This window comes from Cricetulus griseus, chromosome 4, assembly GCF_003668045.3.
Source record: "Cricetulus griseus strain 17A/GY chromosome 4, alternate assembly CriGri-PICRH-1.0, whole genome shotgun sequence".
Lineage (NCBI taxonomy): Eukaryota > Metazoa > Chordata > Mammalia > Rodentia > Cricetidae > Cricetulus > Cricetulus griseus.
This window is the reverse complement of record NC_048597.1, coordinates 76763291-76790215: the sequence shown is the minus strand read 5'-3', so window position 1 is coordinate 76790215 and position 26925 is coordinate 76763291. Positions and strand designations below refer to the sequence as shown.

Here is a 26925-nt window from a genome sequence, read left to right as displayed (position 1 = left end):
CTGTATTAGATGTTGTTCACAATCTTTCCAGTATTGGTCTCAGGATTATCATTTTGTGTTTTCTGAAGTAGCTCTGGATGATTCTTCATATGCAGTTTGTGTTCTGTGTTGTAGAATTTCAACTTTTTGTGTTCTGTGTTGTAGCATTTCAACTGTCCCTTGAGGTTTGAGAGTGGCTTACCACCCCTCATTGTTTTGACACAGGGTTTCTTATGGGCTTGGAGTGCTCTATGAAGTCTAGGCTAACCCCAAGGCCAGGCTAAGATTCGGGTCAGGGGATCGAATCAGATCCTCATGTTTATGTGGGAAGTACCATAGCAACTGTACTTCAGGTTGGAATTTTTCACATTGGTCTTTGGTCTCCCTTTCTCATCACCAATGGACATTGGCATCTGCCATTGTATCAGTGATGACTGGTACTACCCTCTCTCTCATCAGTGGCTCAAGTGGTTCTGGTGAATGGAGCCTTAGAGTGACACCCAGCTCTGATGAGGCCTTGGCCTTCAGTTGGTGTCTTCTTGAGTATAGGTGGGGCTCCTGCTTTCCTTGGCTGCCTTTATCACGTGTCATTTATTTCCTGGAAATACTTTGCAGTGGATGCTTGCTTTTCCTACACAGTGTGAACTTTGTCTTTTAATCAGCATGTTTAGTTTGTCTTCAGTGTTTATTCTTTCCATTTGAATTTCTGTATTCTTATTTAGTACTTTATCTGTACCATTTAAATATATCAGTTACAGTTTTCTTCCATTGTCTTGAATTTACTGGAGTTTTCCCTCACGCCCTCCCCTTTCTTCTTGCATAGTTTCTGAAGTTCAGTTACTGTATCTTGACCCCACTCCCTCTGCCCAAGAATTTATTAGACTGGCTTACGCAATGTGGTCTGGGCATTGTAGTGGTTGCCTTAACTGAAGAACAGCCCTGCAGCTGTTCAGGAGCACACAGAACTGGGTGTCTTAGCAGTCTCTACCTGGCCCCAAAGGCCTAGGGAATTCCTGGAGAGCCACTGCTTTTTAGTCCATGTGGGAAGCCAGAGGAAGCTGGGTTCTGAGATCAGCAAGGTAGTGCAGCAGCCACAGGGTAGATGAACTTGCCCGCAAGGCACAAAGGCAAGCTGGCAGAGAGCCGAGCTTTCTTCTGGGACCTCCTTTTATCTGGGCTGCTGCTGGAAGGGCAGGCATTTCCACTTAAAATCACCTTAAACAAGTCCCCCCACAGATGTTTCAGCAGTTTGTCCTTCAGTTCATTCCAGATCAAGTCATGTTGCCAACTAAGATTAACCATCATGTACCCCAATGGCAACCTTTCTATCTTAGTGCCAGTTCCCCCCTGAATTCTGATTTAAGATTCTCGGGGGTTCTACAGTGCAACTCACTAGATTGCACAGTGATGAAAGGAGTGTGGGGAAGGGTGGCTGCTTTCATATCCTCCTTGCCAGCCTTTGATTCACCCAGGGAAGTTATTTGATGAGTGGATTGATTCTGTCTTCTCTGTAGGACCTGTGCCTTCTGCTGGGGTATCCGTCTAGGCTTGATATAGTTTGTGATTTCAGACTAGTTATCTCTAGCTCCCGAGTTTTGCATGTAGGCTTGTGGTCAAAGACTCTCAGCAATAGACATTTGTGGGTTTTCCCATCTATGCAGCATCAAGGTGGCATGCATATGCCAGTCATCCTCCGTGTGGTGGTGGGTCTTGTTAGAAGTTTGTCACTGTGGACAGGGGCTCGTCCAGGGTGCTCATCTGGCTCCCCAGCTGATCTGGCACCGTATTCCCTGCTTCTCTCTTGCTGGAGGCCTGTCATATCTCAGACCTTGGTGACTAAGACTGCGGCTTTGCCGATGGTCCCCAGGTTCACTCTGTACTACCCCCTTCAGCCATGGATGTTATTGGCCGACTCTTTCATATGGTTGCTCACTGCTCACTCCGGTCATGGTTGGTCTGGAATCTGTGGATAATGAAGCCCTTGGCATTCAAGAATCCAGTTCCATGGTTGGGAGTGAGCAGTCACCCCTCTCAGAGATGGATGGCGGTGTCATTGTATTGGTGTTACCAAGTATGGCTTGTCATCTGATGTCCTCTGTCAGATTGGATACACCATGAAAGGGCCTTTTTCCCTTTATGGCTCTGCAAGCAGGCTTTTTTCCCTTCATGCTTGCAGTTCCAGAGTGTTCCAGAAGGAAACAGCCAGAAAACCCTGATAGGACTGTATTCAGTCTAGGCATTTCTGCCCTTCGTGAACCTGTGTTTGGTCTTGGGCTCTTGTCAGGCATGCCCGTGCCATCCCAAGCACTGAGGGGAGCTCTAGCTGACCAGAATGGAAGCTCTTGTGGGTCACAAGGTCACTGAGCTGTGCAGGCATCTTCACCCTCCTGCAGACATGGATCCTCAGTGTGACATGGTGTCCTGTGTCCTTCTTCCTTACTGAAACCTCTTTCTGCTCATGTGGATGTGTAGGGCTTGTGCCAGGGTTGACACTAGAGACAGAACTTCTGTCTGAGTTGCCTGTGCTCCTGAACTGTTGGGATTCCCTTGGAATGGGATGCAGAGAGGGACCTAGGTTCTCTAGAGATTACCTGAAGCTCAAAAGGACCTTGAAGACTCCCTTATGGTGAGGCAAGTGACAGAGAATAGGGATGGATGGCATGACCAGAGCTGGAGGTAGTGGAGCCAGAATGCTTGGGGACCTGTGGCAGGGAGCCATGGGCAGCCCTGTCCGTTCAATTCTTTCAGGGTGGGGTATAGCCAGGGTCTCCAAATGGAGACAGACATGTTAAATAAGGGCTTTAGATGCCTACCAGAGACTGGTTACATTGTGCCCCCCCCTCATGCCTCTAGCTCACTTAATTTGGAGTGACCAGTGAATGGCTCTGAGAGAAGTGATGGGGAGGTTGGGCAAGGAGCAGGGATGGGATTCCCAGAGTTGGGTGCACTTTGGCAACTCCTGATGCTGGGAGGTAATCTGAATAGCTCTTTGCAGTCATGATTTGTTTGTTTGTTTGTTTTGTTTTGTTTTTGTAAGAAAGCCCTGTGGAGTGACTAAGAGCTGAATTGAGGAGCCCAGACAATGAGGGAGGCTGTGGGGGCAAGGGAAGGACCACAGGAGATGCCCACAGAGAGTGTCCCTGCATAGAGGCTCTCTGAGGCTTTTCAGACAGAACTGCAGTGAGTGGGCGGCCCAGTGAGTCAGCACTGGCAGGGGAGGCTGGGAGGGGGAACTGAAGGGAGGGGAGGGGAGGGGAGGGGAGAGAAGAAAGGAGGGGAAAGGGACATACATACCTGTAGGGAGTGTAGGTTCTGCTCCCAGCTGCTCTTCAGGGTGGAGAGGCCTCGGAGTCAACATTGCAGGTTCGGTTCTTACAACCCAGTCCCCTTTTTAGAGAGGGTGAGAGGTGACAAAGGTTGCCTTGAGCCACTTATTATCTACCCAACACCAGGCTCTCCTACAGCCTGAGCTGGGCTTCAGAGCAGCGTGTACACTGGCCTCATGGGTCACTCATGTCCATTCCAAGCAAGGGCGTTTGACACAAAGTAGCTGTGACCAAGAGAGATAGAAGATGGCAGTGATGCATACACCTAGGCAGCCAGACTGACTTGCCACCTAGAGGGTGTGGCCCCTGAGTCCAGAGCTTCCTGCAGAGGGCTGCATTTGAATTTCTAAGACTATCCAGGCACCTTGCCTCTTCATTGTATAGTCCTGTATCTTGGGGCTCAGAGAGGCACACAGCAAACCCATGTCCTTCCAGCATTGGCCTTGTGGTTTTTGGCCCGAATCCTGGCCTGGCATGTACACTTTAAGGGACAACAGTCTGCAGGCTGATCCTCTACTCCACATTGATAGCCCTTTCCCACAGTGTACTAGAGGCTGATGAAGAGCTATCAGGGGCGGGGGGGGGGGGAGGCTGTGTAATAAGTAGTCTGAATGAGAAATCCCTCCTGTCCCCCCTCCCAATCCCCCTCAGGAGCTCATGTATTTGAACACGTGGTCTCTGCTTGGTGGTGCTGTGTGGGAAGGTTGTGGCACTTGAGGTGGAGGCTTGCTGAGGAGTGTAGCAGTGTGTGAGGGCTTTGAGAGTGCAGACCTTTGCCCCCACGTCTAGTTTGTATTCTTTCTGGTATTTGAAGATGTGATCAGTGAATTCCCTGATTCCCCCACTCCCACCCCCCTTATGGACTTTCCCTCTAGAACCTTAAGCCAAAACAAATCCTTTCTTCCAAAGTTGCTTTCGGGTGTGGTATTCCATCCCAGCAACAGAAGCTAATGTGTTGTCTTGCTCTCTGGCAAGGCCCTCTGGGAACTACCTACACTGCCCTCTGGCTGGGATATGCTTCTTTACATGCACCAGGTATAGCCTACTTGTTATGGTTACCTGTCCACTGGCCTCTTCTTGCATTCTCTGCCCCAAGGCCTGGTGGGCTGTGCTATTATGACCTCCATGGGCTTACTTGGGCCCTACTCCATGCCAAAGCCAGGTTAGTGATTACATACTGGTGTGTGAAATGAGTGACGGCGTAGTAACAGTTACACCGACGCAGTAACAGTTACACAGAGCTCCCTTGGGGCATCCAGTGTTTGCCCAGGAGTAGGGATGCCTATTTCTGTACCCCATGTTTGTTGTTGCTTGTCCTTTGATGGTCACCTGTGGCCCCACCTGGCCTGGCTATCTGAGTCCATCCTCAATGTTGTCACTGGGGGGAGGACTTTGTCAAGAGGCTCAGGTTCCAGAAGGCAGTGCTATGGAGTTCCTGGGTCCTGAAACAAGTGACTGCACTTGTGTGCCTCAGTTTCTCTTCTAGAAGACTACTATGAAGCCCTGTCCTTGTCATGCTTTACTGATTTTTTTATGGAGCACTTACTAGATTGAGATATTCACCTGTGGAGAGGGAGGGAGGAGGCTCAGGTGGGTTGTGGAGTGGAGTCTGGGGTTGTGACTCATGAAACTCACAAGAGACATGGCTCGAGTCCCTCTCCAGGGTTATATAATAAGCAGGAAGCATTTGCTGGCAAGAGGAGATTCTTTGGTGGAGCTGCCAGCGAGCTGTGCTGGGAGCTCTAAGGATGTAGCTTTGGGGGGCATCAGCATGCTTAGGTGATCTTTTTGGTGATACAGCTGCCCTTGGTTACCCATGCTTCTAGAAATGAACCCACTAAACTTATGTTGTTGCTCTCTCTAGCTAGCAGTGAATTGAAAATGGTCATGTAATATAGCTTGTGTGTGTGTGTGTGTGTGTGCGCGCGCGCATGCGCGCGCGCGCGCGCGCGTGCCCTGTAGATCAGGGGACAACTTGCAGGACTCAGCTCCCTCTTTCCACCATGTGTGTCCCAGGAATCAAATTCAGATCTCCAGGTTTGGTAGTTACCCATTAAGCTATCTTGCCAGCCCTCACTCCTTGCTTTTTTAAGACATAGTTGGTCATCAGGACCTAGTCTGGTTGATCAACCAGCCCTGGAAGTTGCCACCTCACCAGTGCTAATTTAACAAGCATGTCCCATCATGTAAACCTGGCTTTTTACATGGGTTCTAGGAACTGAACTCAGGTCCTTATGCTCATACAGCAGACACTTTACCCACTGAGCCATCTTCCCAGCCCCTCTCTACCACTGTATGGTACCATCAGGTATTTTACTCCAATTTGTCACCATGGGCTAGGATGGCCACTTGCCTCTCCTGACCCAGAGAGGCACTGCCCAGAAAGCTAGCCATCCCCTCTGATTGTCTCAGGTGGTTTTGAGGCCTCTATCCTCAGCTGATGATGTCCTCAGTGAGACTGTCTGCTAGCACTCTCTCCTTGCCATTAATTACGCGCTGAGCAAATTTGATTGCTTTCAAACAGGATTGCTCTGTACCCAAGGAGAAGCACTCAGTGGAAAATACCATTTTGTTTGGTACTTGGCGAGTAGGTCTTTAGGGCTCTGTGGGCACCACCCAGGCGCCGGTTTGTGCTGCGATGAATCGCCTGTGCCCGCTCAAGTGGAGCCGAGGCGAGAGTGGCATTGCTCATTAAAGCGCCGTTTCCCAGTTGCATCACACAGCACCCTCACTGTGATGGCCATTCCTTGAAAAGACACAAACAACAAACTTCTCCAGTTCTATTTTTTTTCTGCGCCAGCCTGGAGACACTGGAGGAGAGAAGCCCAGCGAAAGGTGGCAGCAGGGAGATTTACCGATCAATAAAAGAGACAATTACAGTTTGTTGATGAAAGGAAATCCCCCGCCCGGCCTCTTGTGGCATCGACACTCTGCTAATGATAACTTGGGTAACCAGCTCGAGACGATAAAAGTCAATGGGAAGATATAGGATTTCAATAAAGTTATGGCACTTCATAAACCTTCCCACGGAAACAGATCGCCCCCAGACCTGTGACCAGTTCCAGCTGGATTTGAAACTTTAATTTCTCACTTATTGAATTTTTTGGCATTCACTAATTATGAATTTTGTGCCGAGGTGATAATTGTATCCCCAGCCTGGGAAGGAAAAGAGCCCAGACAAGGCTTTGGAGGCCCATGGGCCAAGGGGAGAATATTCTTAAACATTAGGGGCTTAAGGGTAGGCAGTGTTGTGCTATGGGTGACTGAGTCTGGGTGATACAGTCAGGGCCTCAGCGTCCTGGTAAAGTCCCTGATGGCCACTGGTGCTGCTCCTATTGCCTATATGGTCTGAATAAACTAGTTCATGGAGGTCATTTTCCTCCACGAGCCTCTCCTAGTGTGGACAGACAGTGCGTGCTACGTGGGAATGAGCCACTGGCCAGGGACATAGAACAAGGTTGTGCTGGGCCACTCCGACCTTTTCCAGGTGTGTGATTTGGGAAGGGGGTGTGCTGGAGTACATAAGAGCTATGTCCTGTCCATCATACTCAGACAACATTTGCCAGTGGTAATAAAATCTTATTGTTTTCATGAGTACCAGTTGTCTGCAGGACAGCTCACTGGACACTTTGTCCACAGCAGTATTGATCTACATAGCTGCCCTTGTGACCACTGTCTTGCTGTGGGAGGATCTGAAACTTGGGGTGACTAGCTAGCTGACTGCAGAGTGGAGCTATTCTTCCTGAGCTATTCTGTCCTCTGCATCCTCATTGCTGACTGCATGAATGGGCAAAGCTCAAGCAGAAGGTACCAAGCGCATCAGCAGGGATGCCTCAGGTTCCAGTTAGAAGCACAGAGCTGGGCTTGCCCAGACCTGCGGAATGAAGAGCCTCATCACATTCCCCAAGGCGATTTCACAAGAGGTTGGTGAAGCTGGGTCCTGGCACACCTGTCCCTCTGGAGGAAGGGTTTGTCATCCCCACTTGTGCACAACATTGAACTCTCAGAAGGTGACATTAGGGTAGGGGTAATTCTCAGCCTGAATCTGAGATTTTGGGGCTGGGCCTCCTCTACCTAGGAACTATATCTGTGTCCAGAGGAGCCCAGTGGCCCTCCTGGGCCATACTTAAGAACCTGAATCATGGGGAAAGAGAGAATGCAGTAAGCAGCCTGGGGAGGCAAGGCTCCCCGACAATGTGGCCCTCACAGCAGCTTGGCTCTCCACACAGGGCAGGTTGCATGTCTGTGGGCTTCCTTGCTGACCGGATGGAAGGTGTTCCCCTTAAGCCCCTGTGATAGGTCTCTTCAGTTTTCTAGGGAACCTGGGTCCCAGTCTTGACAGCATCTCTCCACTGCTAGCTTTCTGGTTCAGGCTGTCAACCCTAGGATCTCTAGTGTGCAAAGGCCAGCCAAGGAGGTTTAGCCACAACTCCAGCTGTCATTCCCACTCCGTGCTGAGTAGGAAGGCAGGAGTGCTGGACATGCTGGACAGGCTGGTGGCCTCATGTATATGTGACTTCTCTGTGGTGGTGAGGTACTTGCTGAGACCACAGCTGTTTCTGGAGCCCAGTGTCTCAGGGCACTTGGTGCATCAGGGCAGAGCCAAGGGTTTTGAGTGCTCACTCACTAGTCTTGTGCTCTTGTTCTGAGTGTCACTGGTCAGATGTCACATCGAGTTGGTATCCACCCTGGCAATGATGGAGTGAGTTCTGTTGACAGGGTTGCCTCCCATGCTCACTGGCCCAGTGAAACTGAGTCTAGAACTCTGCATGCCTGGGTCTCTGTTGCAGGCTCTTTGGAGGTGTGCAGCACTGGCAGATGGAAGCAGGGCACACAGTCCTGAGCCTGTTGAGTACCATGCACAGGAACTCTGAGGTTCCCACCTCTGCATTCCCCCAAGCCACCTCACACACACACTGTCCTCACCTGACCTGACCATCTGTGTCCCCAGGAGCGAGACGGTATGCGTGCCATCCTGGGATCCTACGACAGTGAGCTGACCCAGGCCGAGTACTCAGCCCAGCTAACACAGCGCATGTGGGAGGCAGAGGACATGGTTCAGAAGGTGCATGCCCACAGCTCGGAGATGGAGGTAGGTGGATGCCATGGGTGAATGGGGACCATGTTGGGGGTGCAGCCATGGGGATTATTTTGGTACCTACTCTACTTTATTTCTTATATGGCACTTGGAGATCAGAGTATTCCAGGCAGCCCCAGGCAGCAGAGATGGGTGTCAAGGGGATTCAGGGTGAGGCAAGGCCTCTGCCAGCTTGAGTTGTTGCCATCTGAGTTGAGGACGATCTGTGCCATATAGCCATGTGATCCCCATGGTAGCCTGCTTCCTCTTGCTGCATGTTCCTGTGCAGGGGATGGCCCACTGTCCTCCAAGCAGTCTGTAGCTTCTTGTATATCCCTGTCACCTCCTACAGTAACATGAGTCCTCTGAAGTCTCATTCTGCTTTAGTGAGGGCAGAGAAAATGTCCCCTTTTGAAGAAGAGAGTAACTCTTTGGCCCCTGTAGGCTGCTAGGCACTGGGAACCAGTGTGAACCTCATCTGACCTCTCCTTGACTGGCCTGTGCCAGTGCAGGGCTTCTACCTGCTAAATGCTGGTGCTCCCTGCGGTGCAGCTTCGCTGAAAACCATCCCAGATGCGAGGGAAAGCACATGCTCTCCTTTCAACAAGGGGTTTGGGTTTCTCAGTACTCAGGAGAAGCTGAATGACCATACAGGACAAGGTGCCTCCTGCCTGTCAGGAGACCCACACAGCTGTGCCCCTAGGGGCTGCCTGTCAGGACACCCACACAGCTGTGCCCCTAGGGGCTGCCCATGCCTGCTCTGCACCCACTTTTCAGTTGTATCTCTGAGCGTGACTCTGGCTGTGACCCTAGAAGCAGGGCTATCATTGCCCACATTTTAATGACAAGAAAGCTGATACTCAGAAGGCTCAGGACTGAGCCCAAGTGCCTGTGGACAAAGCTCAGTCTGCCCTGAAGCGCTGCCCACCTGCAGAGCCTCCTGGGGCAAGGCCTTCACAGCTGTGGCCCACCAGCTCTTTATGTGTTGGTACTCACACCTGTTGGGCTGGTCCTTCACCTTGGTGTCACACAAACACACAGAGAGGTGCTGCTGGGCACTCACCCAGCCAGTGCTCTGGTTGTCTATCTGAAGAACTGTCCAAAGTGACAACCAGGGTGCTGGTGGGACCACATACACTTCCCAGAGAGCACTGGAGTCCACACTGAGCAGGGCCCCTTCCTAGGGCTTGAGAGCCTTTGTTGGGGAGGGGTATTTAATAGCAACTGTGAGCTGGCCTGGTGGCACAGGCTGCAGTCCAAGCTACTTAGGAAGCTGAGGAGGACATTAAGTTCCATGCCAGCCTATGCTATAGAGTGAGTTTAAGGCCAACCTGGGCAACTTAATATCTGTCTTAAGTCAAAAGAAAGTGGAGGATATACCTTAGCTAGGGGCTAGGGTGTGACTCAGTGTAGAGCACCTGCCTAGAATCCCCCAGTGAGGGGCTGGGGTGTGGCTCAGTGTTAGAGCACCTGCCTTGAATCCCCCAGTGAGGGGCTGGGGTGTGGCTCAGTGGTAGAGCACCTGCTAACTTTCATGAGTCCCTGCATTAAATTTCTAGTATTGCAAAAGCAAGTAAACAAATAAATATATAAAGGAAACTCATGATAACCACCAAGTGAAGTAGCATTTTAGGTGTGAGATGTGGAATTTTGGGTTCCTGTGAGGCGCAGTCAGAAGCTCCCAATATTGTTCTAACACATCTGGGACACTAAGGATGCACCTTTGAATCCACAGCTGAGAGGGTGGCTGCAGGTCTGAGTGACAAGAGTGGGAGCTGCTGAGCTTTAGCTCTGGGAATGGCTTATGGCAAGGCTGTGCTGGGCCATGGGGAGGAGGCCATGGTCCGGGCTGCCTTCATGTTCTTTCTACTTGTGAGGTTCTCATCAGGTACACTGGGCCTGTGTTGTCCTTGCCTGGAGGAGCAGCCCTCACTGACACTCCTGGCAGAATGAACCAAACCCCATGAATGGTAGAGACCCACTTGGGTTCTATGCTGATCCCCACTCCACCCCCAAACTCCTGGCTGCACATTTGTCCCCAAGACCCATAGTTGGCCAGCAGCAAGGAGTGCAACCCCCTGGGTCTGCTGGGAGCTGCTGCATCCCAGCCCTCCACCCTCATCTGAAAGGTTAACTCAGGCTCCAGCGAGCTGTACCATCATCAATGTAAGTGTGTTAATAGCCGTTTTATTACAGCACATTTAGCTCCATGAGAAACGCTAACGAGGAGAGATTTGCGGGTCTGCTCCCTGACACCTTGCAGCGCCCCTCGTATTTTCTCACTGAGAGGTCCCGCCTGTGCTGCCCATATGCATTCCACATAGGTTGTTAGGAATACGATACTTCAGGCACAGCCAGTGTTGTGTGTTCCGTGTCAAGTGACCAGTGCTATTGGGATTCTGCTCCAGCAGATGAGTGCTTCCTGTCAGTCAGTATCTTGCTATCATCCTGCTCATGGGGTGTGTGTGTGTCAGGCACCCCTTCTCTGTCCCTGAGGATATAAAGATGGCAAGTTCTTTGTCCTGTTCTGTCTCCCAGAGCTGTGATGGAGCTAGTGGATAGAGAGCTTGGGGACTCAGCTGGTGTCGAGCAAGGTCTTCTTAACTATTTTCAGTCATTGTTGCTGTGAGTGTTCATGTGGTTAGTTCAGGTGGGGGAGGCTGAGAAGTCCCCCCAACACACGCACCTTCAAGATCCCTTTCACAGCTAGCCCTCCTGTGCATGGGCCTCCTGAAGCAGGCTGGTCCTCCGTGACCTTCCTCCTCTGGCCCTAGGTGTGCTGGTATCATGGCTCTGGTGAGATAGGATTCAGTGAACAGAGCTCTGGGTGGCTTTTCTGCTCAGCCTGTGGCTCCTCGAGTTGTGTTTTGAACTGGTGGGTATGTTACTGTTTGTTGCAGTCTGGAGTGGCCATGTGTTTAGATTTGTGCCTCATCGTCACAGGAGTCACCAAGAGACAGTTGTACCCAGTCAGTCACCGGCTTCTCTGTCTAAACTAGAGTCTTCTTTCTCATACAGTGGGGCCCTGGAGGAGTAGAAGGCGTGGCTGCCCCAACCCTTTGGAGGTAGAGTAGTGTCTGGATTTAACATATTCTAGAGGAGGAAGCCTCCCTGGAGGTTGGAATCACTGGAGTAAGGAACAGTGCACCTTCTGCTTCCACCAGGTGGCAGCAGACAGGCTCACTGCTTTCTGGACCTGGTCACTCTGGCTGGAGGGGGCTAGGGCAGGTGCAGCAAAGGATGGCCAGGAGGAGGGGATGACAGGGAACTGGGCACATCCTTGGTAAGGCTTGACTAGACCACCACATCTGGGTGGTCTGCTATGGAGGGAGCTGGAAAGATGAGGGTGGGCTTGGCTTTCTGCTTCCAAGCTCTGCCCTGGAACTTGAATTTAGGAGGGTATTCCTTCCCCAACCACTTCTCCTCCCCATTCTGTTACCTGCCCTATGGAGTCCTGTGTATAGTTGGGTGCTCTTTGAGTTCCCATCTATTGAGAAGGGAGATGGGCAAATGGCCTTGCTTAGGCACAGACAGTAAGACATCCACAGATGGGGGGGGGCAGGGGCACGGGTGAGAGAGTTGCCTCTGGAGAGGCTGGTGTGTGCTCCTGGGGCCTTGGTGAGACTGGAGAGGGTGTTCCCTGTTCCCTGAGTCAGAATTTCTGGGGCTTGTGAGGATGACTGGTGGAAAAGTCCCACTGGCTGTAGTGAGTCAGGAAGCTGTTCCCACAGCAGCTATGGAGCTTTCTGTTTATAGCCACACCCTGGCCATCGCCAGCATCTGATCCATTCTGAAGATCCATGGCCTAGGCCTGTTGTCACCTCTAGCCCTGAGCTTACTATGAAAGCATACTCCTGGGTTAGGATAACGATGGAGCCACAGCTTGGTTATATCACACTCCGGGTGGGGGACGCGGGGAAGTCCAGCAGGCACAACTTGACCATCTCAGGCCACTCTGTTATTCAAGGTAGTATGCATCACCTGCCACTCATGAGTACTCTGATTTGTAGGCATATCCTGCAGCCTGCACAGTCTTATTTAGGATCTCTTCAGACTCCTGGGGATAGGGTTAAGTGTCTCTTTTGCAGTTGGGGAAACTGAAGTCTGAGGTGGAGGGTGGTCCAAACCAAACCTTCCTGTCTCTTGTTCTCCCCATCCCATGAGCACGTTGATATCCTAGGTGGGTACATCCTCAGGACCTTACTCACTGTACGTACAGGTCTGATAGCTATACCCTGGGTGCCGAATGCCTGGAGAATGGCAGAGATTGGCGACGGGGGGCGTGGGGGGGATCACCTTGGGACAGATGTGCTCAGCTCACTGTAGGGCAGCCCAGCCTTGATCCAACCCTGTATTTCCAGGCCAAGGGGAAGGTCCCTGGTCTTGCTGCACGTGGTAGAACTGCAGCCGTGGAGGGTAGCTTTCCATTGCTTTACTGGACAGCCAAATTCATATAACAGAAGCTGGTAAATGGCTCATGCCTGGAGAGCCTTAAAAGTCCTGTCAGGAGTTTATTAGCTGAGCTGCTTGTATTGACACAGTAAAAAGTTACATAACTTCGTGGAACTCCTTCCTTAAAGGTCCCTTGGTGCCTTGCAGCTGTGCAAGCAGGGCTCAAGTCTATGATGTAAGTAGTTTCTTCCAGTGAAGATGTGCAGTAGGGCATGGAGAGTGAGCCCTCACATTGCCCATGCTGTCCAGTCCTGAGTTGTCAGAAGGTGGAGAGGTGTGTGCAAGGGAACACGCCAGTGTGGGTTCTGACTGCACATCCACCATCAAGGGCCAGGCATGCTCTTCCCTTGGTTTCCAAGGGAGGGCTCCAAGGAAACAGAAAGAGTACCACTAGTCACATGATGATTTATGGAGTCCTCATGGGAGTGTGGTGCTGCCTTCCCTCTTCCTCGGCCTCTTCCCCCTTCACCTATTTCCTTTCTGCTTTAGTTCCCTGTCTTCCCTTCTTTTCATCTTTTCTGTTTTCTATGTGTCAGTTGTGTGTTCATGTATTTCCATGTGCATGTATGGGTGCACATGCCAGTACTCATGCATTTGGAGAGCAGGTCAACGTTGGAGCTTTCCTCTCACCATGACCTGGAGCTCACGTTTGGCTAGACTGGCTGGCCAGTGAGCCCATGCGATCTTTCTGTCCCCATCTTCCCACACTGTGATTTCAGGTGCACATTGCCAAATTTGACATTCTCCATGGGTACTGGGGATCCGAACTCAGGTTTTCATTTGTGTGAGGCAGGCACTTTCCTCCTGAGCTATCTCCCAGACCCTTTGTTTTCTTTTTCCATCCAACAGCTTTTCTCTGCCTCTTGTCCTTCACCCAGGCTCACCTCAAGCCCCTGTTTTCTCTGCTGCCAACAGGCTCTTCTATGGATTCCTGTGCACTGGGTGTAGCCATCCATGCTTGGCCAGGGCTTGGGAATGTTCGTTACCAGTTTTGTTCATGGGAGGGCAGATGTGCCAGCCCCGGGGCTGGCCACGGGTAGGCGGGCAGCCATTGCAGTTCTCTCAGCACAGCCCTGGCCTGGGTTAATGTCCTTCAGCAGTTCCAGCACAGGGCATGCTTTGATTCTAGCAAGATTATTTCAGCAAAACAAACTAGAAACGTAGAGCCCGGAGACTCCCAGTAGCCTGTCTCTGGCGGGGCTGCTGCCATTTTGCCCGGATTTTATTTATTCCATTTAATAAAGCGGCTGCGGAGGTTGGAAGCAGATGTCATGAGTCCTCTGTCGATGGAGCCATAAATACAAGTGTGTGGCACTTGGATGCTACGCGTCACCTGAGTTGTGTTTCTAGCGTATTTAATTAAAACAGATTACAGCGCTGCTAGCTACATGGAGACTTCCTCACAAATGCACTGGCATGCTTCTTTCCAGTGAGAGGACTGCACAATGGAGACGCTCCAAAGAGTTCTGAGAAGTGGATGCAGGAGGTTGAAGTAAAAGGAGGAACCCGGGGCCTTACGTGTGCTGGGGAATCACTCTGACACTGAGCTGTAGTCCCAGCTTGCTGGGCCCATTGCATAGATAAAGGACAGATACTCTTAAGAGCTGAGAGCAGATGTTAAGATCAGCCTTTGTGGAGGTCACATAGATGATAGGCAGCCTTTGTGATCCCAGCTGCATGCCAGAAGATTGATTGTCCACCTTCACAGTTCTCAGATCTGAGCTCGTCAGCACTCCTGCAGGGTTTGTGGGAACACTTGTAGGCCAGGACCCTCTGTCGGCATTGGATCCAGTGTGTATGGGCTGGAATCTGGGAATCTCCTATTTCTAGTTAAGTGCCTAGGATTGCTTGGGAGTGAGTGGTCTCTGTGGAGTCACTAAGCCTGAACAGAGTGTGATGGTGTAGGCTGGGGCCATTTGTCTCCTCCATTCCAGCAGAGCCCACTCCTGCCCTCAGGGCTCCCACCCCCATAGCCCATGCCACAGTGTGCAGCTTTGAATGCCAGAGCACACTGTCTGTCTACTCAGGGGCTGGTTGCTCTGCAGCCCCCAAGAAGTAGAAGGTTCTGCCTGCTATCCTTGTAGGAGGGAGAGAGAGGCTCCAGCATCCATGTCTACTCCAAGGGAAAGCCTTGGCCCTTGAGTCTTGGCCTCTTCAGTGTTAACTCTGTCCTTGGGTGGACCCTGCCTGTTTGGGTCCATGTGGGGCTGATCTTTTCCTCTCAGGGTTCTCCCAGCCAGGCCATACCATGGTGTTGCAGATGGTAACATCAGCCCCCTTCAGGACTTAGGATGGCCTGTCCCTACCTGCACCCACTGCAGGTTTTCCTGTATCCCCCCCAAGCTGTCTGTGTGCCTGCAGGGGTGCTAGATCATCAGGCCGCCACTTCTCACTTCAGGATAAAAATAGCGCTGCCGAGGCTTCTGTGCAGGATGGACTGTCACAGGTGGCACATGTCCAGGGCTTATGTCTGAACACATGCAGTCCCCAAGGCCTGGCTGGGGACCATGGCCAGCAAACACTGTCAGTGCTGCTACAGTGGTAAGAAATATGTGTTAGCCCACCTGCCACCTTGGCCACACCTGAGGCTAACCACAGCTGTGCTATCCCAGTGCTATTGTCTGCCTCTCTAGAGCCTGACCAGGGGCTGCTGTTGTCCTGTGGGACTGTCTCTGGACCAGTCTGTCAGCCAGTCCTCCCTGTACATAGCTTCACAGCCAGACGTTGCCCCCTTCGTAGCAGTAGTATCTGGGGCAAGGTTGGTAGCTGGTGCCATGTGAGCAGAGGAATGATAGGCAAACTGCCTGCATTAGCCACTGGCCCAGATGTGTGGGCCAGCTGTGGGCAGATGAGGAACAGCTGGTGGGCTGAGGTGCCTTGCTGCTGTTTTCCTGTATGTAGGTTGTCTGCCCCTCTTTGCAAGTCTCAGGAGAAAGCAAGAGCATATGGGCCCTGATGTCACTGCAAAGGGTAGGATACTTACTGTGATGCCACCACAAGGAGATACTTCCTCAGTCTAGACACCAGCAACATAAGCCCTAAGGCTGCCCATCCCCCACTGTTGGGCATTATACCTCATCCTCCGTCCTCAGCTTTGTGGTGTATCTTCTGGCGAGGCCCAGGCCACCATCTCTACAGTCTTCCTTTTGTGACTGAGGCAACATTTGCCAGAGGCTCTGTGCTCAGGCTGCAGACAGGACTCTACCCTTCTGTCCCTTCTGAGAACCATCATGATGATCACCATCCTTTTGGCACTAAAGTGGCCTCCAGTGAACACCACCTGGGACCCTCAGAAGGGACCTGCTTTCTGGATGTGGACGTGATGACTGAACTGTCTCATCCTCACAACAGTCTCTTTCTGAAACAGTGCTATTGCTTACTCTGTTGTTCTCCCAGGCCGTGTGCTCTGAAGGTTCCCTTAGCCAGCCATGCTTGGCAGATGCAAGAGACAAGTCCCTTGCTGGGGGAGCCATGTCTATGGCTAACTGTCTCACCAAGTGTGGCTGTCTGGAGTGAGTGTTTTCTAGTAGTCATCTGGAGAACTTTCTGGTTCTCTTCTGATGCAGGCGTGGGGGAGGGTGCTGGTGGAGCTGCAGTGACCACCATCTCCTCTGTCTTCAGATGTGGCGGTCATAGAAGGCAGGCTGTCACCAGCCTGCTGTGGCCAAGGCCACGAGAGGGGGGGGAGCATGAGCACACATGCATGCTGAGGTCATTGGGCAGCCTTGGGCACTGGTCTTTTCCTTCTACCCTTTGGAGGCAGGGGCTCTTGTTCACACTGTATACACTAGGCAAGCTGGCCCAAGTTCTTCCAGGGAAGTATCCTGTCTGTCTCTGCCTTTCATCTCACGGTAGGAACACTGGGATTACAGATGCGTGATACTGTGTTTGCTTTTACACAGGTGTTTGGGATCTGAACTCAGATTCTCACAGTTATGTGGCAAGTGCTTTATCCGCTGAGCCATTTCCTCAGCCTAGGTATGTGTTTCTCAGTCCTTTGAGAACATAGGTGGGCTAGGTTATACAGTCATGAAACCCAAAGGAGAAACCAGATCATCTGAGTCGCTTCAGTTTCACTGTCACTGTCACCATCACCGAGACTCACTGAATTCCCCATTCCTTTCCCTTCAGCGCCCCAGCACTTCCTGGGTTTTGCCAGCCCTGTCTTTGCAGAGTGGTGTTTCGCTGTTGGTCCTGATTTGCATTTGGCTAATTGCTAACCATGTTAATTACCTTTCTGTGTGTTTGCCGCCTGTGTGCGTTTCCTTTTTGGGAGATGTCTGTTTGCCTCTTTGCCCGCTCCGCTGTCACACTGTTTATTTTTTTCCTCACCGCTTTGTAGCAGATCAGTGTGTGTCCTTGAGGCCAGTCAGGTGCAGGGGATGTCAGTCTTCGTCCTCCATCCCCCTACTCATAAAGCAGTGAGGGTGCTGCGTTTGGAGCAGGGGGAAAAGATTGTATGCCCTGGTGATGGATACGTAGCCTTGCATTTCTTCCAGTTTTGAGAGTTACAGGTTAGAGCTGGGTTCAAAACCTGCCTTGCTCACTGACCAACCACTCATTGAATTATACATGCTATTTGGTTTCTGGACTCGTTTTTCCTAAGAAAAGCTCTTCTGGGGGAGGATATGTTTTGCTAAGAGAAAATCCAAAGGCCCTGAGTTGTCTTGGTGTCTGCAGGTTGCTCAGCCTGTGACAGTTCCCAGAGGGAGAGGGCCAGCCTCACAGTAGACCGAGCATAGAAAGGAGTCCCCTTGTTGCTCTGGGCTGGGCTGTGTCCTTCCAGATGAGTGAAGGTGACCACACTCTTGCTGTGTAAGTGATTGGCTCACTGGTGGTGGACATTTATAGATGGCTCACACAGCCACCTGTAGTCAGGATGTATTTTTACAAGCATCTTGGCATTACTGCCTGCCAGGGAGGGCTCTAGCAGGGCCTGTGAGAACAGATGTGTTCAGTCAGTGAGGTGTGTGCTGTTCTAGTGGGTGGCAATGTTGTGTTGTGAGTTCAAGAGGATGGAGTCCATGGAACCCTGGAACCAAACAAAGTCTGTGCTCTTTGACCCTTGGTTTCTTTCAGCCTTGTACTGGAATTGAGTCTATGCTTGTTCTGCTGTGGCCTCCAGCAGGGCAGCCTCCAATAGCCTGCTCCATTCACCAGGTTGAAGAAGCCGAGTTTGGGAAACCTTAAGGAGGCAATCCTCTGGGTACGGAGGCCTAGGGTGGTGCTCAGAGACTCTTAGTTAGGAGAAGCTGCTGCTCCTCAAGGGCAACATGCCTTCCTTCTCTGGGGACAGCAAGCCAGGTGTCTCTGGTGGGGTTTTCCCTGCCCCTTCCCAATTTGCCCAGCAGTGACTGTGCTGGGAGGACCCCCAACCTCAGTGCTTCCAGAGTGAGAACTGCAGGAGGCAGCTGGCTGACTTCCACCTCAGTCCACCTCCATGTATAGCTACACAGCAGGGATTGCTGTGGGCTTGGAATGACACACTACCCAGGACCTGACTGGAGAGGCAAATGCGGCCCTGGTAGACTCAATATGGAATAGAGGCTGAAGTGAGCCCTTCACCCCAAGACTGGCAGGCATCTCTCCTTAACCTTGACCCTCTTGGTCTTATCTTGTAGACTCAGCTGTCTCAGGCCCTGGAGGAGCTTGGGGTTCAGAAGCAGAGAGCCGACACGGTGAGTACCTAGATGGGGGTCACTTGGTGCTGTGTGGTGAAGGGCAGCCTGACAGTAGGCCACCTGGAGTCTACACACAAGAGAATTCCTGCCTTTCCCTGCCAGAACTTGGCCAACAGACACATCCTCCTGTGTGGCCATGGTGCTTCTCCGATATTAGAAACTGCAGAGTGGAAGGAGCAAAGGTAGAAACTGAGTCTTGGTGCCCACCCCCTGTGTGATACCAAGGTGTGAGCCAGCAGGAGTCATGGGAACCATTTGGGAGATTATGGCTAAGGGCTTGGCCCCAGCCAGTTCAGCCTAAGCAACAAAGGCCTGCAGGCATCAAGGGTGTGGTTTAGGTAACACAGGTGGGGTTTGCCGGTGGAACTCAGAGTGTGAGCTAAAGTTCACAAGTGGAGTTGGCTTGTGGGGACTCTGAGGGTTCTTAGTCAGGGTTGAGATTCTGATCTGGGGGTGAGAGAGGCCAGTGGTGGGATACAGAATCAGGGAAGGTTGTGCAAGGCTAGGTGTGCCCACTGCCCACTCACCAAGTGCTTCAGACACAATGTGGTGTCATCATTATGGGGGTCAGACTGTGGCCAAGCAGGGGCTAAGCAGCAGAGCGCCAGTTAGCTGGTAGCTGGCAGTTAAGACAGCATTGGGTAGGGGAAGATGCCTGGGGCTATGGTCAGAGGTGGCAGGGCAGGTAGGCCTCTGGTCTAGAGTGTGGAGAGTACTTAGGGGATGATCCTATAGATTGTGAAGTGGAGGAGGGTCTATGGACAGCAGGGCATGGTGTCAATCAGTGGGTGTGGTGGGTTTCTTTAACTTTGGGAGGTTGTCAGGGGTGGTATGACCTGGTTCTACCCAGGCAGTGTTGGTAGCCCTCTTGTCTCCACACATGGCCTCTTGGGCTTCATCCCTGTGATCCAAGTGCTCCAGCCTCCTTTAGCAGTGGCCTGTTTGCTGTTGCCATGGGGGAAGCCACGTGTGGGGGTGTGGAATTTTTGTGAGCTGAGCATCAGTCTGCACAGCCTGGGGAGACCCTGATGTTCTGTGCATCAACATGCGTGGCTTCCTCGGTGTTGACCTGAATTGGAATGTACCCCGGGGCCTTGTTTTCATAATGTACATGAGGCCAAGAAGAATTAGAAATGAGTTGTGCTAAGCACATGCCAGGCTCAGGGTTCTGTGGCTAAGCAGCTTGCTGTCACCCAGGGTCCACTTTGCACAGAAACATGGCTGCCTGGCTCTGCTCTGTGCTTCCCATGTCACTTTGGAGGAACTCTGAGCCCTGTGTCCATTTGGGGGGCAGGGCGCAGAAGCTGTTCTTGGGTCCTTAGCATTAAGTAGCTCCTGGAAGTCTGTCTCTCAGGCTTCCACATCTTGGTGAGGGGATATGGTATACACTAAGTGGCATAGTGCTGAAGTCTCCATGGTTCTCTCATCTTGTGTCCCTTATTGAAACTCTTAGGACCTGTGAAGCGCTAGTGCCTGGACCCACCCACAGAGACTGACTTAGTATCCCAGGGGCTCAGGCAGGCTGGGATTTGACCTGTGTTGCTCTGGTCTCAGTGAGTTTGGCCTTCTACCCCTGCCTCATTTTTCTTTTTAATGTATGTTTGTATGTGCATTGTGCATGTGTGTGTGAGAGAGGGAGAGAGAAGGAGGGAGGGTGCACACAGTATGCATCTTGGCATGTAGTAGTCAGAGGATGTAGGACCTTGCCTTCCACCTTGTTTGAGACAGTGTTTCTTTACCGCTGTATGCCCAGCTAAGCTGTCCTATGAGCTGTCTCCACCCCCATCTCTCCATAGGAGAGGACTAGGATTATAGACACTTGCAACCACCTCCAGCTTTATTTGGGTGTTGGGGATCACACTCAGGTTGTCTGGCTTGTATATCAAGTGCTTTTTCTCCCTGGTCTATCTCTGCAGCCCCAGCCCTGCCTTCTTGCTCACCCCTGGTTGTAGGGGCCTCTGAGACAGTGGTTGTGCTGCATAGTCTCATGTCAGCTTGACACAGGCTAGAGTCATTAGAGAGAAGGGAGCCTCAATTGAGAAAATGCAACCATAAGATCTGGCTGTAAGGCATTTCCTTAGTTAGTGATCAATGGGGGAGGGCCCAGCCCACTGTGGGTGGCACCTTTCATGAGCTGCTGGTCCTGGGTTCTATGAGAAGGCAGGTTGAGCAAGCCATGATGAGCAAGCCAGTAAGCAGCACCCCTCATGGCCTCTGCATCAGCTCCCGCCTCCAGGTTCCTGCCTTTTTGATGATGAACTGTTAAATGGAACTGTGAGTGGAATAAACCCTTTCCTCCCCAAGCTGCCGTTGGTCATGTTTCATCATAGCAATAGTAATGTTACTAAGACAATGGTCAATGCAAGCTTGTAATGAAACATGGTTGTCTTTGACCCTTGAGAGAGGGGCAGGCGTCACAGGCTCTAAGATGCCCATCTCTCTGATGCTGCCAAACAGGATGCTGCCCTCTGGGGCAGGTTTTCTTCATGTTTGTTTAGAGTAGGAGCCGTAGCTGTCTCCTCAGCCCAGTTTCTGATCTCTGCCTCTGATCGCCTAATCTTAGGTCATTTCATGTTGTTCATTTCACTTCTCTTCTCCTTGCCATTTAGGAGGAAAATAGGAAGTGGCAGTGCTTGGGGACTGTGACACAACTGGTCACACATGTGTTTGTCTCACAGGCTCCATCCTTCTCACATGTGCTGCAGGGTCCAGGGGCATCTTTGTCAGCTGAGGAGGCCTTGAGGCCGTGACCTGGGACCTGGCAGGTTCATGCTCCAATGTATCATTGACCCCTGAGGTGTGGCTGGCCCCAGATGCCTCACCTGTCTCTTGGCCACACTGAGCTTGGTGAGGGGAGGTTTCCTCAGAGCCGCAGGCCTGCATGTGAGGAATGGCATTCTGTGGAACAGAGTATCACATGAGTTACAGGTCTAGCCCCAGCACACCGTGGGAGTCTTGTTGAGTTTGGGATTATTTTAAGTAGCCATGTGTAGCAGTGATTCCCATGCTGGGTCATTCTCTGTCCCTCTGGAAGCTCTCACCACCCCTCTCTTCCTGGCCTCCCGGCTGCATTGACTGCTGACGACTTCATTTCTTTCCTCCATTTTATTTATTATTTATTACTTATTTTGTCTCTTTTATCTCTAAGTATGTATTTGAGTACATATGTGCACATATGAATTTACATGCGCGTGCATGCATATGGAGATCAGATAATAGTCTTGGGCGTCGCTCATTGGCCTGGAATGTTGTTAGTACCTAGGCTAGGCTAGCTGGTCCATGAGACTCCAGGGATCTGACTTTCCACGTCCCATTTTACCATCACTGGGATTATCAGCATGAGCCACCGTTGCCACCATTCCTGGGTTTTTGTTTATTTTTTGTTTTTTGTTTTTTGAGACAGCGTTTCTCTGTGGCTTTGGAGGCTGTCCTGGAACTAGCTCTTGTAGACCAGGCTGGTTTCGAACTCACAGAATTCCACCTGCCTCTGCCTCCCGAGTGCTGGGATTAAAGATGTGCACCACCAACGCCCGGCTACACTCCTGGGTTTTTATGTGGACCATGGGGGTCAGAATTAAGGTCCTCATTGGCTGTGAGGCAAGTGTTTCATGATGGAACCATCGTCTCAGCCCTATTTTTGGTGTTTTGTGTATGGGTCTCACACTGTAGCTCAGGCTGCTGGCCTCAAACTCAGGATTCTCTGGTCTCAGCCTCCTGAGCGCTCAGGTTAGAGGCACACCCACCACAACTGCCCTCTCTTCTAGGCTTCAGTTTGCATTTCCAGTGTCCCCCTGTGCTGTGAGTCCTGTTTCCCTTTGTTGGGGTTTCCAAGAGATGCAGTTGATGTCAGTCAGTGTCCTTAGGCCTATCGGAGAGAGGAGCCTAGCAGAGTTTCCCAGGGCACTGTGGTGAGGCCAGCCTCAAGGCCCACTTCTATCATCCTGTTTACCTTCAGCCTGGGGTGGCCAACTCCCCTCCCATCAGCTGTGCATAGGCTCCTGGTCCATCCTCCTCTGGTTGTCCCTACCCACTTCTCTCTCTCCTGAGTATACAAGTGAATTACCTGCGAGGTGCCTGCTGCTTGCTAACTCTTTGAGTTTTGGGAGCTCTCTTCTTCATGGAGAAAAACCAGAGACAAAGGAACAGGTGCACCCTGGAGCTGGCAGTGGGGCTAGGAGGGCAATGGCTGCTCAGCTTGCCTCCGAGCCCCCTGTCTTCCTGAGACTGAGATGCTGTGGAGAAGGACCATCTGGCCCTGAGAAGGAGGCTCCTGTGACCTTCATGCGGAGGAACCACACAGTCATCCAGCATTATCAGGGGCACAGCCCATGTACTCGCCTGATCCCTGCACCTTCCAGCCCTCTGTCTGCTGGAATGTGACTCCAGGCTTGTTCACAAGTAGTAAAAAGGGGAGCTGTGCCACATTGAGCTAATCGCTAATGGCAGGACAAAGGCAGCTTGACTTTGTGTTATTAATTAGTAACCTCACACTAATTAGTGAGCATGAGTGTGGTTCGTGCTTCCTCTTTAAATGCAATTAATACCACAAGGAGCAACGTCCCGGGCCAGGCTCACATCGTTAGAATACCTCACCCTAATTAGATCCGGCCAGCAGTGGCTGGAGAAATGAGGTTTTTGATTACAACCATAAAAAAGCGTCCAATATTTTATAGACTTCGGGGAGCTAGAACTGTGGATTTATTTTCTGTCTTAACAGGCATCTCCCCACCCCATCCAGTGTAATTAAGCAGTCATTTCTCCTGATTACCATTTTCCCCTACTGGTTCCTCCTTGCCCTCTGTGTCTTACTCCCAGTGGAGCTTGTGGGTAGGAGGGGGCCTCTGCCCCCAGAAAGGCTGTGGTAGAATGGGTCTGGAGCTTCCGCTTACTGCTCACTCGCTCTTCTTTGTACCATCTCTCTGAGAGTAACTTCTGCGTATAATGTTCCTCTCTGTGGCCAGCCAGAAAGGAGCATTTGACACAGGAGAACTCTCTTCACAGGTAAGGGTTAGGTGTGTTGAACTGACAGCTCTTAGGAAAGTGCTCGCCTAGGCAGGCATGAGGCCCTGGGCTCCATCCCCGGCAGGGCAGGCACTGCATGGGGTATGTTGGGACATGCACATAATCTTGGGACCTGGGACTCATCAGGTGAAAGCAGGAAGATTAGAAGTTCAGTGTCATCCTCAGCTCTGTCATAAGTTCAAGGCCAGCCTGGGCTACATGAGACCTGATCACAAAAAAACAGGAGACTGTGTGTGTGTGTGTGTGTGTGTGTGTGTGTGTGTGTGTGTGTGTGTGTGTGTGTGTGTGTGTGTGTGTGTGTGTGTAGTTGGGGGGGGTTGGAGAGGTGGGCTCAGTGGTTAAGAGGACCTTGGATTCAGTTCCTAGCACCCACATGGTGACTGACAACCATTTATAACTCCAGTTCCAGGGGATCCCATCCCCTCTTTTGATTGTCACAGGCACTGGATATATACATACCACACACATGCATACATACATGTAGGCTAAATACATATAAAACAAAACAATCTTTTTTTTTTTTTTTTTTTTTTTTTTTTAAGGCAGAGTCTCTCTATGTAGCCCTGGCTGTCCTGGAAACTGGGTATTGTTTCTGCAGGCTGGATGGCCAGTTCACTTGCTGCCATACTGTGGTGTCTGTCATTGTTGAAACAGGCTCTTTGTGACCAGGCATATGCCATGAGAAAGTCTGTGTACGTGACTCCTCAGTTGGACCCTTTTGCTGTCCTCTGCAGAGCTGGTGGAGGGGCTCTTTGCTCTTACCTTTCTTCTCTCTGCTTCTACCTTTCTCCCATTCCGAGTATACTCCTCTGTTAGTAGGCACAGGGTGCAACTGAGGTAGGTGCCACATTATGCAAGCATGTCCTTGAACAGTTGCTTCCCTGGGCTTGTTCTATGGGGACTGGAAGGCTTTGTGGACATGCATTTGGGCTGATCTTGGTGCCAACACAAAAGCATGCAGCACCAGGCAACTGAAAGCAGCCGAGCTTGTGGGTCTCAGATCTAGATGCCAAGAGTCCAGTGGCCAACCCAGCTTTGCATGCTGGAAGCACAAGAGATCTCTATGAAAGAACTGGCCCCATTGAGGGTTCAGTTGCCCCCCTCCTCATGCTGCCATCCCGAGGGAATATTTCATCCCATGGGACTTGGGGGACAGACACCCTGTTGTTTTGCATGGCCAACTCAGTGTTCACAGTCCCATTTTCTACCTGGATGTCTACCTACTCCCCCTGTACCTGCTGAGGGTACACCCTGCACATGCCCACTAGAAGGAGTAGAAGCCCCACTAAAGTGGGTTGGCACTCCCCAGTGTGTCCAGCTGGCCAAAGTTATTTCTGCATTGCTTCTAGACTTCCTCAGCCTTCAACCCAATCTCTGTTCTTTGCATCTAAGATGCTGGATTTCCCCAAGCTTGACCTGTTGTGCTCCTAGAGCAAAGCTATATGGGCTTAGTGCATTCCCTGCCACTTGCTTTCCAGTTGCTGACCTATCTATCTCTCTTGGGGTTCAGCCAGCTTACTCTGCAGTAGCCTTCTTCCTGGGCTGGGCACCTGTGGAACCGCCAGAATTCTCTTCCCTGAGTTTGGCCTGTTGAGCTGACCATCCTGAGTAGAAACTACAAGCTGGCCCCTCTGGATGCTTCCTATTTAGGTGGTCCATTGCATTCAGCAGCAAGGTGCCTGGTGGCTAGTGTTGGCTGTGTAGCCTCAGGTACCCCACGTCTCACTCCAGGCTGAAGCTGAAGTAGAGGGAGAGTTCTCTTTACCAAGAAGTGACACCTCAGGCACTTCTCTGGGTCCCAGTGGGCCTAGAGCTGAGCTGAACAGTAGGCTCCATTCAGAATTCCCATTGTCATCTCAGGGTTACCTCTTGAAGACCTGAGACATCTGCCCAGAGTGGGCTTTGGAGAGCCGGTGGCAGCCTGAGAGCCCTCCAGAGCCCTAGAGCTGGCATCATCACCACAATCTGTATACTTGGCCCAGATGGAGACTGCTATGTATTGAGCATTGAATGATGAGACTGTGCAGGCATAGGTATATGGATGAGCATGCTCACACTGGTGCCCAGCAGCAGCTTCATTAATTAGAATGGCTGGCCTGAAGGGCAGGGTGCCGAGCTCCTGCTCTGGTTATTACTTTGTAGAATTGAGTATGGCTCCTAGATCAAACCACGAACCACTCAAACCACAACACATGGTCTCTGTGGAGAGTTGTGCTTTGTTGGGGAGGCAGCCACAAGCATCTTTTGAATTGAATCTCAATGATGCTTCAGGACAGTGAAGAAAGCTAGTGGAGCCTATAGATAGAGATGGAGGGCAGGGCTTGGGGTTGAGCTGCACAGAGGCAGTGTGTGTCTGTGCCCAGTGTGTGCAGCTTTCATGGAAGAACATCACTGGTTCTGCTGTAGGTTGGGTTTGTGCCTTCCTGAGCTGCCAGAGAGTGCTGTCTTGAAGTGTTGGGACTCCTTACATGGTAGGGAGAGTCTCAGTCACCCTCCTCTTTGCTGCTTTCTGTAGCAGACAGCCTCCTGCAATCCCTAGGGATGTTCATCTCAGTCACACGTGAGCGTTCAGCTCTCTGAATAGAATCAGAGTCTGCTTCTGTGAGAGCCACTACCATGAGTCACCTCCAACCAGACTAGTCAGGAAGATGAAGTTCCAATACCAGGAATGATGGAAGCGGCTGGTATTTGTTCTTTACTTTTTGTTCTTAATTGGCAAGCACACTCCCAACTGAGCTGCATCCCTGGACCCCTTCACCCCATCTTCAAGCTATGTTTCCTGCTGTGTAGCTAGTTCTTCATGTATTCTGCACACTTGACCACTGTCTGAGCTCAGCTTCAGCAGTGTTGTAGCTCACCCTGTAGACTGTTCTCCAGTGTCCTATGGCATACAGAAATGTTACGTTGTGGTGAGGTCCTTGTTATCTATTGGCATAGCTCAGAGACCTTTGCTAGATTCAAAGCTGGGAAGATTCAGTCCTTTCAGTCCTTCATTCTCACCCATCCATCTTTCCTTCCATCTTTCTCTGCCTGTAAATTTTCCTTCTAGCAACTTTGGTCTCACATTTCAGTTCTGTTCTACTTTGGGTGGTTTTTTGTTTGTTTGTTTGTTTTGTGGTTTTTTTTTTAATGGCATGAGTTAGGTCTCCAGCCTTACTCCTGTGTCCACTTGTTTCTATCCTGTCCCCTGCAGAGACTCTTCTTGATAGTCATAGCCTCCTCACTGATGACCGACTAGTCATGCCAGTTTGTGTTCAATGTTGGGCTTGGTTCTAGTTCAACCTGTGGGTTCTTCCTTAAACCACTGCCGAAGTTGTTATCCTTGCTCTTAGGTTGATGTGAACCCTCTTTGTGCCCCCACCCCTGAAATGTGATTCAAACTTGATTG

General features: G+C 51.2%; 1 protein-coding gene across 1 annotated transcript in view; it reads left to right on the top strand.

Annotated features, from left to right (window-relative positions):
- The window catches only part of Mad1l1 (mitotic arrest deficient 1 like 1), a 310200-nt gene that overhangs the window by 168875 nt on the left and 114400 nt on the right, over positions 1-26925 (top strand). Inside the window, 2 exon segments of the mRNA NM_001246783.1 lie at positions 8257-8397; positions 18456-18512. Of these exon segments, the coding sequence (NP_001233712.1) occupies positions 8257-8397; positions 18456-18512 (198 nt within the window).